The sequence below is a fragment of the Leptonychotes weddellii genome, chromosome 6, assembly GCF_054177405.1.
Source record: "Leptonychotes weddellii isolate Sample4059 chromosome 6, ASM5417740v2, whole genome shotgun sequence".
Classification (NCBI taxonomy): Eukaryota; Metazoa; Chordata; class Mammalia; order Carnivora; family Phocidae; genus Leptonychotes; species Leptonychotes weddellii.
The window spans coordinates 116,472,914-116,486,053 of record NC_138374.1 but is presented as its reverse complement, the minus strand read 5'-3'; the positions used below and the strand labels follow the sequence as shown (position 1 = coordinate 116,486,053).

At 47.4% G+C, this 13,140-nt stretch overlaps 1 protein-coding gene across 1 annotated transcript in view; it reads left to right on the top strand.

Annotated features, from left to right (window-relative positions):
• PM20D1 (peptidase M20 domain containing 1) overlaps positions 1-9,732 on the top strand; it is a 24,925-nt gene extending 15,193 nt beyond the window's left edge. The window contains exons 11-13 of the mRNA XM_081825118.1: positions 2,679-2,847; positions 5,671-5,770; positions 6,978-9,732. Coding sequence (XP_081681244.1) covers positions 2,679-2,847; positions 5,671-5,770; positions 6,978-7,101 — 393 coding nt within the window. The 3' untranslated portion in view covers positions 7,102-9,732. The remainder of the gene's footprint in view (positions 1-2,678; positions 2,848-5,670; positions 5,771-6,977) is intronic.
• The last annotated feature ends 3,408 nt before the right edge of the window (positions 9,733-13,140 follow it).

The window sequence follows — 13,140 nt, the reverse complement described above, 5'->3', positions numbered from 1 at the left end:
GGGGTCCTGGGATCCAGCCCCGCATCGGGCTCCCTGCTCAGGGGGGAGCCTGCTTCTCCCTCTCCCGCTCCCCCTGCTTGTGTTCCACTCTTGCTGTGTCTCTGTCAAATAAATAAATAAAATCTTTAAAAAAAAAAAAAAGAAAGAAAATCATAGGATGTTGTGTCACAAAGTGACTGTGGGATGGGGGTTGGAACAGAGAGTCAGTCCTCTGAGGTGACATTTACCCTGGGACCTGACATAGAACAGAGACCTAGAACAGGAGCAGCCTCCAGGCAGCAAGGACACAGGCCCCTAATTTCAACAGAGATGAAATGTCACTGACCCGCCTCGTATATACTGTATCCCGTGGAGGATATAAAGTACATAAAATAAAAAAGGGAGAGGGGTGAGATGCTACAGGAAGCCATATCTCAGTTCCTTCTAAAGAAAACATTCATAACCCAGTTGTTCAAAGGCAGAATGGATGATAACACATGATGGTGAGCCTTCCACCACAGAAGCATTCGAGCACAGGCTGGATGACAGTCTGTCGTGGGTGTTATCCCCCCCTCTCCCCCAGAGAGGCCTTGCCCTAAAATGGGATGGAGGCTTGGACTTGCTAACTCTAACTCTAAAGTCCTTACCAGTGTTTTTGGTATCATTCACTCCAGGGAAAACATATCTACACATAAAGCAGAGGGAAAACATAACATTATGAGAATGCGCTGTAAGGGCTGTAGAAACTCAGAGCAATGAGAGACTGATGTGCACTAAAGTAACCTTTGAGGTCCCTCTTACCATTCACGAGTCCCTCCCCCTCACCTGTATGGGGGGGCATTATCTCAAGAGTACCCCTTTTCATGACAGTGTCCCCTAGAAGCATGCTAGGAGCTGAGTCTGGAAAGGAATGAGGGTCCTATTTCTGGCTTAGAAACCACCATTGAGCCAAACCAAATTCCCTGCTGTTGGGTTAGTTGGGGGTGGGGGTGGACAACTCACTTATCAGAGCTTATTTTCACTCCAGCACTTCTGTCCTAAATCCTTTAACACATGAATTAGTGCATAGTCTTGATGTACCTTCAACCAACTGCGAGGTTCCCAGTCATCCCTTATAAGGTGGGTTGGGACTATGCCTGCTGACCCCTGTCCCAAATTACTTGAACATTCCTGCCTCCAGAAACTGAAGAGGGCACACAGATGGGACCCCACCCTCCATGAGAGGCCACAAGAGCTCAGATTTCCCACTAACTCTTAGGTCCTGATGCAAGAGGAGGGGCTACCTTATTTCTAATAGGACCAGGAACATAAAAGGCATGCAATGGATGCTGGATACAAGAAATCTAAAAGATAAAGGGGCGCCTGGGTGGCTCAGTCATTAAGCATCAGCCTTCGGCTCAGGTCATGATCCCAGGGTCCTGGGATCAAGCCCCGCATCGGTCTCCCTGCTCCGCGGGGAAGCCTGCTTCTCCCTCTCCCACTCCCCCTGCTTGTGTTCCCTCTCTCGCTGTGTCTCTCTCTGTCAAAATAAATAAATAAAATCTTAAAAAAAAGAAAAAAGAAATTTAAAAGATATGAACCAAAAAAAATAGAGGGAGTTGGCTCATGAAGTAACTTGGTCCAGGATTATACAGTTAGTGTCGCTGGGCTGGGTATCTGAACCTGGTCTTTGACTTCACAAGGATGTGCCTCCAAAGCACATACAGGCTGAGGTGGTGTAGAGCACGGCCCGAAAGGGGACAGTGTTCATTAAGATGGATTCCTTAGTGGTGTGGATTTTGAGCCAGAATTTGAAGGAAGGACATGAAATGGATGGAGAAGACACAGTGAGCAGGAGAGGGGCATGCACACAAAGCCTCAGCTATGGGACACCGCTCTAGGGCAGAGGCAGTTCCAAAGCAACTGCTGATCAGATGGGTCGAGACTGGTGCTGGGGCTTTCCCTGGGTGGTGGGGAGGGCTGGGGCGCCCCCCTAAGCCAGCCTCCTGGTCCATTCCCACATGTCTCCATGCGACCTGATCGTCAGGGTCTGGTCTACGTCCTGCCTGGGACCAGGACTTGTGCTGGATTCAGCTCTAGTTGTTTCAGACTGAATTTTCTAGGAGCTTCCTCAGGTTCCTTCCTGAGGAAAGGAGGCAAAGAGAAAACTTGAATACCAGTCCCCCAACTCCTGACTTTTTGTCTGTGTTGAGCTCATCTTCCTGGCTCCATGGCAGTTGGTTACAAACAGGAAGCAGGGATGCCCAGAGAGGAGGAAGAAAAGTGTGTGACCCTTTCCTCAACTGTCTGACACTCCCAGGTTGAAGTGAGGTCATCACATCTGTCACCCTGCCTCAAGATGGTCGTGTTCCCCTTTCTGCTGTGTCTTCTACATTCCACCCGGCCCATGACTCACAGCCTGAGAGGAAGAACACACGATTTCCTGATTTTCCAATTCCCTGCCTGCCTCGTGGCTGTAAGGCAAGCCTCCTGAACATTTTACCTCAGTCTACCATGCTGTAGATTGCTTACCAGGAAAACCCAACTCTTCCATCTCCTACAGCCAGTCGGCTGAAATTGAGGTCCCAGTGCAAAAAATGAGCTCCCCTGTAAACTCCAAGGCGCTGCCTTGCTGGAGAGGAATCAGGGCTATTTCAATTCCTATGGTACTTGGATAGCAGATAGTAAGAACTCAAACTCCCTCTGTTTGCTCCCTCAAGGTCCTAGACCTCGTCAAGAACATTGTGGCTGACAACCGGGTCCAGTTCCACGTGTTGACTGCCTTTGACCCCCTCCCTGTCAGCCCCTCCGATCATCAGGCCTTGGGCTACCAGCTGCTCCGCCAGACCATACAGTCCATCTTCCCGGAAGTCAGCACTGTTGTCCCAGGTAATGACTTCATCAGCTGTGGCTGGAGGTAGGTGGGGGCTGGAACTATTTCCTCTCTAATATCTCCTGCCCCACCTCCACCCCAGCTGTTCAGCCTGGAAACATCTGGCTGCTTCCCCTCGTGATGAGACTAGAACTGTATTTTCCCCTCGGAGTGGAAGTCAAAAAGCAAACAGGAAAAGAGCAGAAACAATAAATTAGGTCAGTTCTGCCTGGGTCCTAGCTTAACCTAGGCCAGCCTCTCTGGCATGGAGGAAAGGATCAGCCCAGCCCAGACCCCCCCACCACACACACACACACACACACACACACACACACACACTCCTCTGGAGGAGCCACAGGAGAGGCCAAGTTTCTCCAAGGCTGGTTCTGATCCATCCTAGGATAACAGCTCAGCAACAGAGCTCAGAAATGCCTCCCCGCCTATACCATTGGCATGAGCCCCCTTCCTCTCTCCCAGCCCAGACCAGTCCCAGCAGCAGTGCCTCTGTGCCCCTTCCCTAGTCTTCCAGCCTACCTTCCAAACCTATGCTGGGGAGACAGTGGTTCTCCAATTTAAGAGTGGAAGGGGATTACCTAGGGAACTTATTAAAATGCAGATTACCTGGACCCACTCCCAAAGACTCAGGCTAACCACATCTGGAGAGGACCCCAGAATCTGCCTTTTTAACAAATCCCCAAGGGGATTCTGAGACCAGGTGATGGCTGACCACAGTTTGAGGATCTCTGGTCCATGATGTGAGGAGGAGATGCTCTAATTCTAAGACCAGGTTTTTCAAAATCTAGGTTTAATCATGGATTCCCTCATTTGCTTTTTTTTTTTAAGATTTTGTTTATTCATTTGAGAGAGAGAGTGAGAGCAAGAGCAAGCGGGAGGAGAGAGAGGGACAAGCAGACTCTGTGCTGAGCATGGAGCCTGAGGTGGGGCTTGATCTCAGGACCCTGAGATCATGACCTGAACCAAAAGCAAGAGTCGAGAGTTGGACACTTAACTGGCTGAGCCACCCAGGTGCCCCGGATTCCCTCATTTTCTAAGCGCATACTTCGGACCCACCCCTGTGCTAGGAATGGGCCCTTAAGGACCATACAGTGATGCTCTGTATCCACAAAATCAGGTGTGAAACGGGCAGCCTTGTTTTTTAATCAACTTAAATCTGGCTGTAACTCCTCAGGAAATTCAACCTCAGGAACTGTTGAGGCCTCCAAGCACCCCCACCACCACCCTCATTTTGAATCAGGCCCTCGAGGTCTTTGGTAGCAACATAGCATGGGAGTCCCTTGGCCAGTGGTCATCGGTCCTTGCAGTTACCTTGGACATCCATGGCCTAGCTAGAAAGTCACTTCAGGTTGGAGATTTCCTCTGATTTCCTGGCCTGTTTGACTCTGGACCTAAGACACCAACTCCCTGAGCATACCAGGCAGCCGTCCCCTCTGAGGTCTGCCACCTCCTCAAACTCCTGCCACAGAGCAAGGGCTGGGTCTCCACTATCCTGGCCCTCTTAGTCCCTGATTCTTCTTTCTTGGCCCTCAAAGACTGCCTGAGCTGGGGCGCCTGGGTGGCTCAGCCGTTAAGCGTCTGCCTTCGGCTCAGATCATGATCCTGGAGTCCCGGGATCGAGTCCCGCATCGGGCTCCCTGCTCGGCGGGAAGCCTGCTTCTCCCTCTCCCTCTCCGCCTGCTTGTGTTCCCTCTCTCGCTGTCTCTCTGTCAAATGGATAAATAAAGTCTTTAAAAAAAAAAAAAAAAAGACTCCCTGAGCTACCCTCTCCCTTCTGGGGCAACCACCATAATCCCATTAACAAGGTTAGGCCTTTACAGAAAAAAGATAGGCAGACATCAACTGGTAGAAATCCCCAAAGCAAGGAGTTTGAAGGGCCTAGTTACCCATTTGAAACCAGGAGTGGAAAATGGAACAAAACACAAATTAACATCTCAGATCATCCCATCATTCTTTAATTGGTGCTTCAGAGGGTCTTTTCTCAGAGAACACTCCCACTGGGGACAAGTCCCAGCCCTAGCTGGAGCGTGGGGTGAGCTTCAAGGGAGCAAGACACTGAGACTATCCTGGGACTTTCTTTTTTTTTTTTTTTTTTAAAAGATTTTTATTTATTTATTTTATAGAGAGAGACACAGCGAGAGAGGGAACACAAGCAGGGGGAGAGGGAGAGGGAGAAGCAGACTCCCCGCCGAGCAGGGAGCCCAATGCGGGGCTCGATCCCAGGACCCTGGGATCATGACCTGAGCCGAAGGCAGACGCTTAATGACTGAGCCACCCAGGTGCCTCCTGGGACTTTCTTAATGTGAAGTTTGACTCTTGGAAGACAAAGTCATCCTTCAGAGGATGAAAATAATAGGAAATTATGTTCTACTTTAAGAGGACTGCATTTTATAGAAGTAAAGCTCTCTGGAGGGTATTCATTTCTGAGCTAGGGTGATATAAGGAGAGCTAAAGCAATAAAGAATTGATATCTAGATTTCTGGAGAGCTCAGTTTCTGAAATAGCCCAGCTAAGGGTATAAAATGAAGGTATTGGCCCCCCTGGTCATCATGAAGAGAGGACACTTCAGTCTGGACCATTCAAGGGATAACTCACTAATGTCCTGGGGAGGAGATTCCATGCTTCTGGTTGAAATGATGTTTTAGTAAGGTTTTGAGAATGGGTAGCTTGAAGGACAAAAATTGATAGCTGTAGGCTCCCAAGAGGGCCCAGGTGACATTCTTATTGACCCAGAGGTCCTAACTTTCCAGTCAGCCCACCTCCCACCACTACCTTGGCTTGGTGGCTCCCATAAAGCCCCAATCCTCTTGATTTTCCCTGTCTAGGCATTTGTATTGGCAACACGGACAGCAGACATTATACAAACCTCACCACCAGCATCTACCGGTTCAACCCTCTCTACCTGCATCCTCAGAGCTTCCGTAGGTGAGTGAGTGGAACAGATTTGAACAGCAAGGGTGAAGGAGGAGATACATCTGACCCATCCCCACCCCATTCTCCTGCCAGTCCACAGAATGCGGGAAAGCCAAGGTTTGCACAAACTAAAATGAAGACATTATTGAGCCCAACTGGCCAACTTTCCTCATTGTGTTAGAGTCTTGCCACTCCCCAGAATGTATGGGAATTGGCCACTACTTTTCTGGGATGGAGATAATCAGATGATTGGAAAGAACCTGGTAGAAGTAGGACCCTTGGGTGTGACGCCCCCCCCCCCGCCTTTGGAAGAGTACTTACCCTCTGGACTTCATTTTCTCCCCAAAAAGGGAGACTCTAGACTTCTCAATTACTACTCAGTGAAGTCCAGACCTCTGTGTGGTCAAAGGTGGACACATGCTTTGAATTCTCAGAAGAAAACACACTATAGGAATCTAAGACATGATCACCAATTTTAACTACTATGTGTGAATTACTACTTTGTGGGTGGGTTCTTCAGCAAACTTTTAGCCCTGGGGTGTGTGTGAGGTGGGGGGTATTGCATTCCATTTATCTTTCTGTTCCTTATCATACCCAGACCTGATTTCCCCACCAAAAGTCAGCAGCCAATAGAATGAAAACATTTGAATATGAGCATAAGAACATGCTTCATGGGTTTTGTTTGTTAACTGGGGCAGCAGGTTGCTACTCTCTATTTCCTCTATCTTTGTGGTTACGTGTATGGTTTGGTTGTGTGTTGCGTTGTGTGGAGGCAGATCGTGGGCACAAGATCTGATAAGAAGTTCCCAGGTAAAGTACAGGCCCCACAGGGACCCTGGGCAGTCTCTCTCCTTTTGTGCCCCTAGTAATGTGGGGGCCGGGGGGGACTCTGGCCTAAGAGAAAGAGAATTCAGAAGATAATTTCCCCTGAGAGGAGAAATTATCACATAAGATTCCTGAACAGGAAATGACTCTGAACTCCCCAGGATTTTATTATTATTATTATTATTATTATTATTATTATTATTATATTCCCCGCACTCTTCTCTGCCATGGGGCTGGACCCTGGAGAGACGACCTCCGTGTCATATGAAACCTCATTTCTTACCCCTGGAGGGTCAAAGGCTTCAGGGGACGTGGGGTGGGGGGTGCTCTGTAATACCACTTCCACTACAGCAGTTGGCTCTCTCCTCTCTTCCCCAAAATCTCTCTCACTCAGCATCCACGGAATCAATGAGAAAATCTCAGTCCCAGCCTACGAGACCCAGGTGAAATTCATCTTTGAGTTTATCCAGAACGCTGACGCAGACCAGGAGCCAGCGCCTCACCAGCACGAACTGTGAGGTCGAGGAGCCAGCTGGATTAGGGGTGCCTGACCCCAGCCATGATTAACCCAACGGGGAAAGCTCATGTTGATGAAACTTTGGGTCAAAACCACTTGGTGATCCATCACCCACCAGCCTTACTCACTCCTGAAGTCACCAAAGATCAAGGCCAAGGGGTAGGGCAGGGCCGGCAGGAACCTGGCTTCTTCCTCCAAGCAACCGCATCCCTCAGCCGACCAGCATTTACTGCCTTCTTGTCCCGATCTCAGAAGTTACCAGGCTTGTTGGTCTTACACTGGTTATTTAACTGCTCTTTGTAAAGGCCTGACTTGACAAATGCAGATTTGGAAAACCTCAACCAGGTTTTACCTTCTAGAGGCGTGTAATTTCGGGCATGCTCGCCAGGCTGCCTTCTCCATCACTGATATATTTCTTTTTGCTGTAACTTCCTTTCTTGTCCTCCCCCTTGCCTTGGATTTTTTAGCTGGCCCTTCATCTCTCCTCTCCTGCCCCTGCATCCCTCCCCCTGCATCCCTCTAATTTATTCTACATCTGGAGCAGAACTTAGTCAAACTGTGATACTACCGTAATTACCACAACAACCGGGTCAAATAAAGTGAGCGATGTAGCATCAAGCGGTCACTGAGAGGTGAAACTGAGGCAGGGGACTTTGCAGGCACCCCAAACCTCCTGGTTCTGGAGGCTGGAGCCTAGAGAAGAAAGCCTCTGTCCTTGGGCTCCTCCCAAGGGCTCCCTGGGCTTTGCTCCCTCCTCCCTCCCCTGTCCTGTCCCTGCCACCCTGCTGCTGCTGTCCCACCCCAGGAGGCACTAATCTGTGGAAACATTTCCCTGGCACATCCTATAGGCTGAGCTCCCAAGAGAAGCGCACGCATGATCCTGCCTTGCAGTGAGGCCCAGGACCAGCAGGGCTCTGGCATCAAGTCCTGGTTCTGACCTCTCAAAACGAAGTGGTGGGTATGGGGTGGGGGAGCAAGGAGGAGCCTGACTTGAGGGGCTCTGCCCCAGGTGGTGGGCAGAGGAGGGGCAAGCTACTCTGCCTTAGGGGACAGCAGAGCCCCTGTCCTCTTTCTCTGGAATCCAACCCTGAGCATATTTGAATCCGCTTAGTAGCTGCCAGGTAAGGGGCATTGGAAGGCAGCCTCTCTTGGCTCAAGGCTGGGAGCTGAGCTTTGTGAGTCACAAGGGAGTTGGGGTCAGAGAGGGAGACCAGAGGAGCTGGGACTTGAAGACTCCCTCTTTTTTGCCTCACCAAAGACCTTTCGTGCCTTCCTGGGGTTTGACAGCAGAGGCTCCTTTTCCCACCTCACAACCCCCATATCCCCATTTCCTTACCTCCCTCTGTGCCCTTGGCCGTGAGCCCTTCCTTGGAGCTTAGGCTTAATGGAAAGAGTTAGAAACAGTGTGGGGATTATTTGAGCTTTTTCGCCACTCCGCCTAAGATTCACATTCCTTCCCTCACCCTCCCTTTTTTTTGGCCAATTCAGGACTTATTCAGCCTTTGTTAGAGAGGGTGAGCTGAAGAACAGACAATCTTTCACCTTCGTACAGAGCTGTACAAAGTGCTTTCGTACACCTTATTTATTTCATCGGAGCCCCACGAAGAAAGTATTATTACCCCTTCTTACAGAGAAGGAATTGGTCCTCAAAGGGGTTACACACCTAGCTGGGGGCAGATCCAAGCCCATGTCACCTGGCCCCAAATGCACCATTGTTCCATGGTCCTAATTAATAATGGAATCTACTTCCCAACCATTATCTTAATCCTCACAACAGCTCCAAGGTGTTAGTGCTCCTATTTTATAGATGAGACAACTAAGACCCAGAGATTAAGTAATTTGCCCAAGGTCGTGCAGGTGTTGGGGGCAAAGTCTCTCTGAGTCCAAAGCCTGTGCTAAGAGTACTGAAGAGGAAAGAAACTGAGACTCAAAGAGGTCATCTGCCCAAGATGCCATAGCTCTTAAAGGGCAGCCCCAGAATTCAAATGCCAGTCAAAAATCCCCAAGTCCAAGTTTGCAATTGCACCACACTGCCTGCCCCCAGAACCTCTGATGTGTAGCTCATTCATTTCGATCCAAGGAGATCTCAAGGACAAAGTCTGTTTTACCATTGGCTTTGGTTCTTAGCTCAAGCTCTCGCTGTTCCCCTGGCTGACCTCTCTCTATTCACACCTCTCCCTCTGTCTGCCAACATTCCTTACCACCCCCACCCCAGCTTCTGGGTTCAGCTTTTTTCGCTTCTCTGAGTTTGGGGACAGCTGGGTCTCTAATAATCCATGGGATAACTGGGAGAAGACTGAGTGGGGACGTTGTCCCCACTGGGTCTCACCACTCTCCTCTAGTGCCAGAAAGGATAGTCTTTCCAGACTCTGGAGTGGGAAAGAAGGCCCTTGAGAGGGAACAGCTCCAAATCCCGGTTGGAAGAATGCAGACCTTCCAGCCCTGTGGCCCTTGAAGGCTTCTGAAAAGAGTGGCCGAGAGTGCTGGCCAGACCAGGACAACATGAGCTCTAAGACTCTGGGCAGAATGGGACAATGAATCTGGAACTTTCCTCCACCCCTACCTGCATCCATCTACCACTCCCCAAATCCACCTTGAAAAAGCTCCTGCTATAAACCTACATCCCATCAGGGATTTGGCTCAAGCTTCTTACTCACACCTCACTCCCTGAGGTTGGAAGGAAGACAAAATAGTCATAAGCAAAGAGGCTGGGAAAGGAAAGGAATAAAGTGTGGCTGGAGTCCCTTGGTGTTGAACCCGGAGTCCCTTGATGTTGAACCCGGGATGCTAAAAACTTGGCCATTCTGAATCCAATATTCTCCCCCAGAGGGGATAGTAGAAAGACACAAAGTCTGCATTCATTTTTTTTTGAAAATTTAAATCTAAATAATTCTATAAAAATGAAACTACTTGCAGTTTTACTGTTCAGTGTCCACGTAGCTGTCAATAAAAAGGATAAGTATCATGCTTCATATATGTTACATCCAAACCTACAAATATAAAAATGTAAGAACAATATAAAGTGTTTAATACCAAAAGATATTCCTCAGCCACCATGTGCAATGTTGTAAATACTACACTAGCTCATGACTACGTCCAGAACCAGAAATTGGAACTCAAAGAGGAGTAAGAAAATGGACACTCAGCACTGCTGAGAAAGAACATGTCATGCAGGAATCCGTTGCAGTCATGCTATCAAGAGGAAGGATTTGACAAGTCAATTTTCTTTTCTCTTAGCTAAGCACTTCAACAGCTCAGTTCCTCCCTGCACTCCAAAGCCATGTTGCGTCTCAAAAGTTCACAGGGACAGAACCAACCCATCTTCAGGGTGTTCACGTGTCTTTTTTTTTCTGAAGACATAAGGCAAGCTCTGTAGAGAAGTATTTCTCTGGGGCCTGAACTGTGTTAGTCTCAGGAATATGTGTGTGGGGTGACACACATTCAGTGCTCAAAAACATCCTTGTTTTTGTTTTTGTTTTTGTTTTTAAATTTATTTGAGAGAGAGCATGAGTGGGAGGGGCAGAAGGAGAGAGAATCTCAAGCAGACCCCGAGCCAAGCCTGTTGCCAGAAGCAGGGCTCCATCACACCACCCTGAGATCAGGACCTGAGCCAAAACCAAGAGTCACACTCTCGACCGACTGCGCAACCCAGGCGCCCTGGGTTTTGTTTTTGTTTTTTTTGTTTTTTAAGACTTTGTTTTTAAGTAATCTCTATACCCAATGTGGGGCTTGAATTCACAACCCCAAGATCAAGAATAGCATGCTCTGTCGACTGAGCCAGCCAGGAGACCCACCCCTGGGTTTTTAATAGATTTCATTATCTTGTTTCCTCAGAAAGTGAAATGTAGACTTACCATATGAGCCAGCAATTCCACTCCTACATATGTACCCGGAAGAACGGAAAAGAAGTACTCAAACAAAAGTTTGTACACAATAGCTCATAGCATCACTATTTCATAGTATTCAAAAGGTAGAAACAACCCAAATGTCCATTAACAAATGAGATAAATAAAATATGTTATATCCATACTATGAACTTTTTTTCAGCCATAAAAAGGAATGAAATACTAACACACACTACGACATGGAGGAACATTGTAAACATCACGCTGGATGAAAGAAGCTAGATGCAAAAGGTCACCTGTGGCATGGTTTCCATTTATATGAAATGTCCACAATAGGGAAATCCACAGAGACAGAAAGCAGGCTAGTAGAGCTGGGAGAGAGGGGAATAAATGTTTAATGGGTAAAAGGTTTCCTTTTGGGGTGATGAAAATGTCCTGGAACTAAATAAAGCTGATGGTTGCACAACATTGTGAGTGTACTAAATGCCAATGGATTGTATGTTTTAAAATGGCTCATTTTTATGTGTGAATTTTACCTCAATAAAAAAAAAATTTTGGGGGGGTATTTAGGAGGTGGAGTCAATGGATGGCACTTGGTGATTGATGGGTAGTGGGGAGGTTGGGTAGAGGAAGGCATCAAGAATGACTCCCCGGTGGCTGACATGAGCAAATGGGAGGTGACTTCATTTACTGAAGAAGGAGCAGATATCTAGGAGATGACAAGCTCCATTTTGGATATCATGAGCTGGAAGAGCTGAGACATCCAAATCTAGAGCTCAGAAGAAAAGTCTAAGACAAAGATATTTGGGAGTTATCAACCTGACATCATAAATTGACACTGTGAGAGTGAATGAGACTCACTATCTGAGGGTCTGATTGAGGAAGAACTCAATTTGTAAGTTTAAGTTAAAATGTCAAAAGACATATCTGATAAGGAACTGCTATCCAAAACATACCAAAAAACTCTTAAAACAGAACAAAAAGAAAACAAACAACCTGAATAAAAATTGGGCCAAAGACCTTAACAGATTGGAGGGGAGGGGGGAGGGGGATGGGGTAACTGGGTGATGGACATTAAGGAGGGCATGTGATGTAATGAGCACTGGGTATTATACAAGGCTGTTGAATCACAGGCCTGTACCTCTGAAAACAATAATACATTATATGTTAGTTAATTGAATTTAAATAAAAAATATTTAAAACAAAAGACCTGGGGTGCCTGGGTGGCTCAGTTGGTTAAGCGTCTGCCTTTGGCTCAGGTCATGGTCCTGGGGTCCTGGGATCAAGTCCCACATCGGGCCCCCTGCTCACTGGGGAGTCTGCTTCTCCCTCTCCCTCTGCCTGCCGCTCACCCAGCTTGTGCTCTCTCTCTGTCAAATAAATAAATAAATCTTTAAAAATAAATAAATAATAAAACAAAGGACCTTAATAGACACCTCACCAAAGAAGATATGTAGATGGCAAATAAGCATATGAAAAGATGCTCCATATTATACATCATCAGGGAAATGCAAATTAAAACAATGAGATATCACCACACACCTATTAGAATGGCCAAAATCCAGAACACTGACATCACCAAATGCTGGTGAGGATATGGAGCAACAGAAACTCTCTTTCATTGTTGGGGGGAATACAGAATAATATGGCAGCTTTGGAAGGCAGTTTGGCAGTTCCTTACAAAACTCTTGCCATAGGACCCACCAATCGCACTCCTTGGAATTTACCCAAAAGAGTTGAAAACATTTATCTACACAAAGACCTGTTTCACAATTGCCAAAACTTGGAAGCAAGGAAGATGTCCTTCAGTAGGTGAATGGATAAACTGGGGTCCATCCACACAATGGAAGGGTATTCAGCACTAAAAGAAACGAGCTATCAAGCCATGAAAAGACATGGAGGAAGCTTAAATGTGTATTATTAAGTAAAAGAAGCCAGTCTGAAAAGGCTACACTCTGTATGTTTCCAACTATAGGACATTCTGGAAAAGGCAAAACTATGGAGACAGGAAAATAATCCGATCAGTGGTCGTGGGGAGACGGTGTTAGGAATAGGCAGAGCACAAAGGATTGTTAGGGCAGTGAAAATACTCCGTATGACACTATAATGATAAACGTACCATTGTACATTTGTCCAAACCCATAGAATGTACAGCACCAAGAGGGAACCTTAAGGTAAATGATGTACTTTGGGGG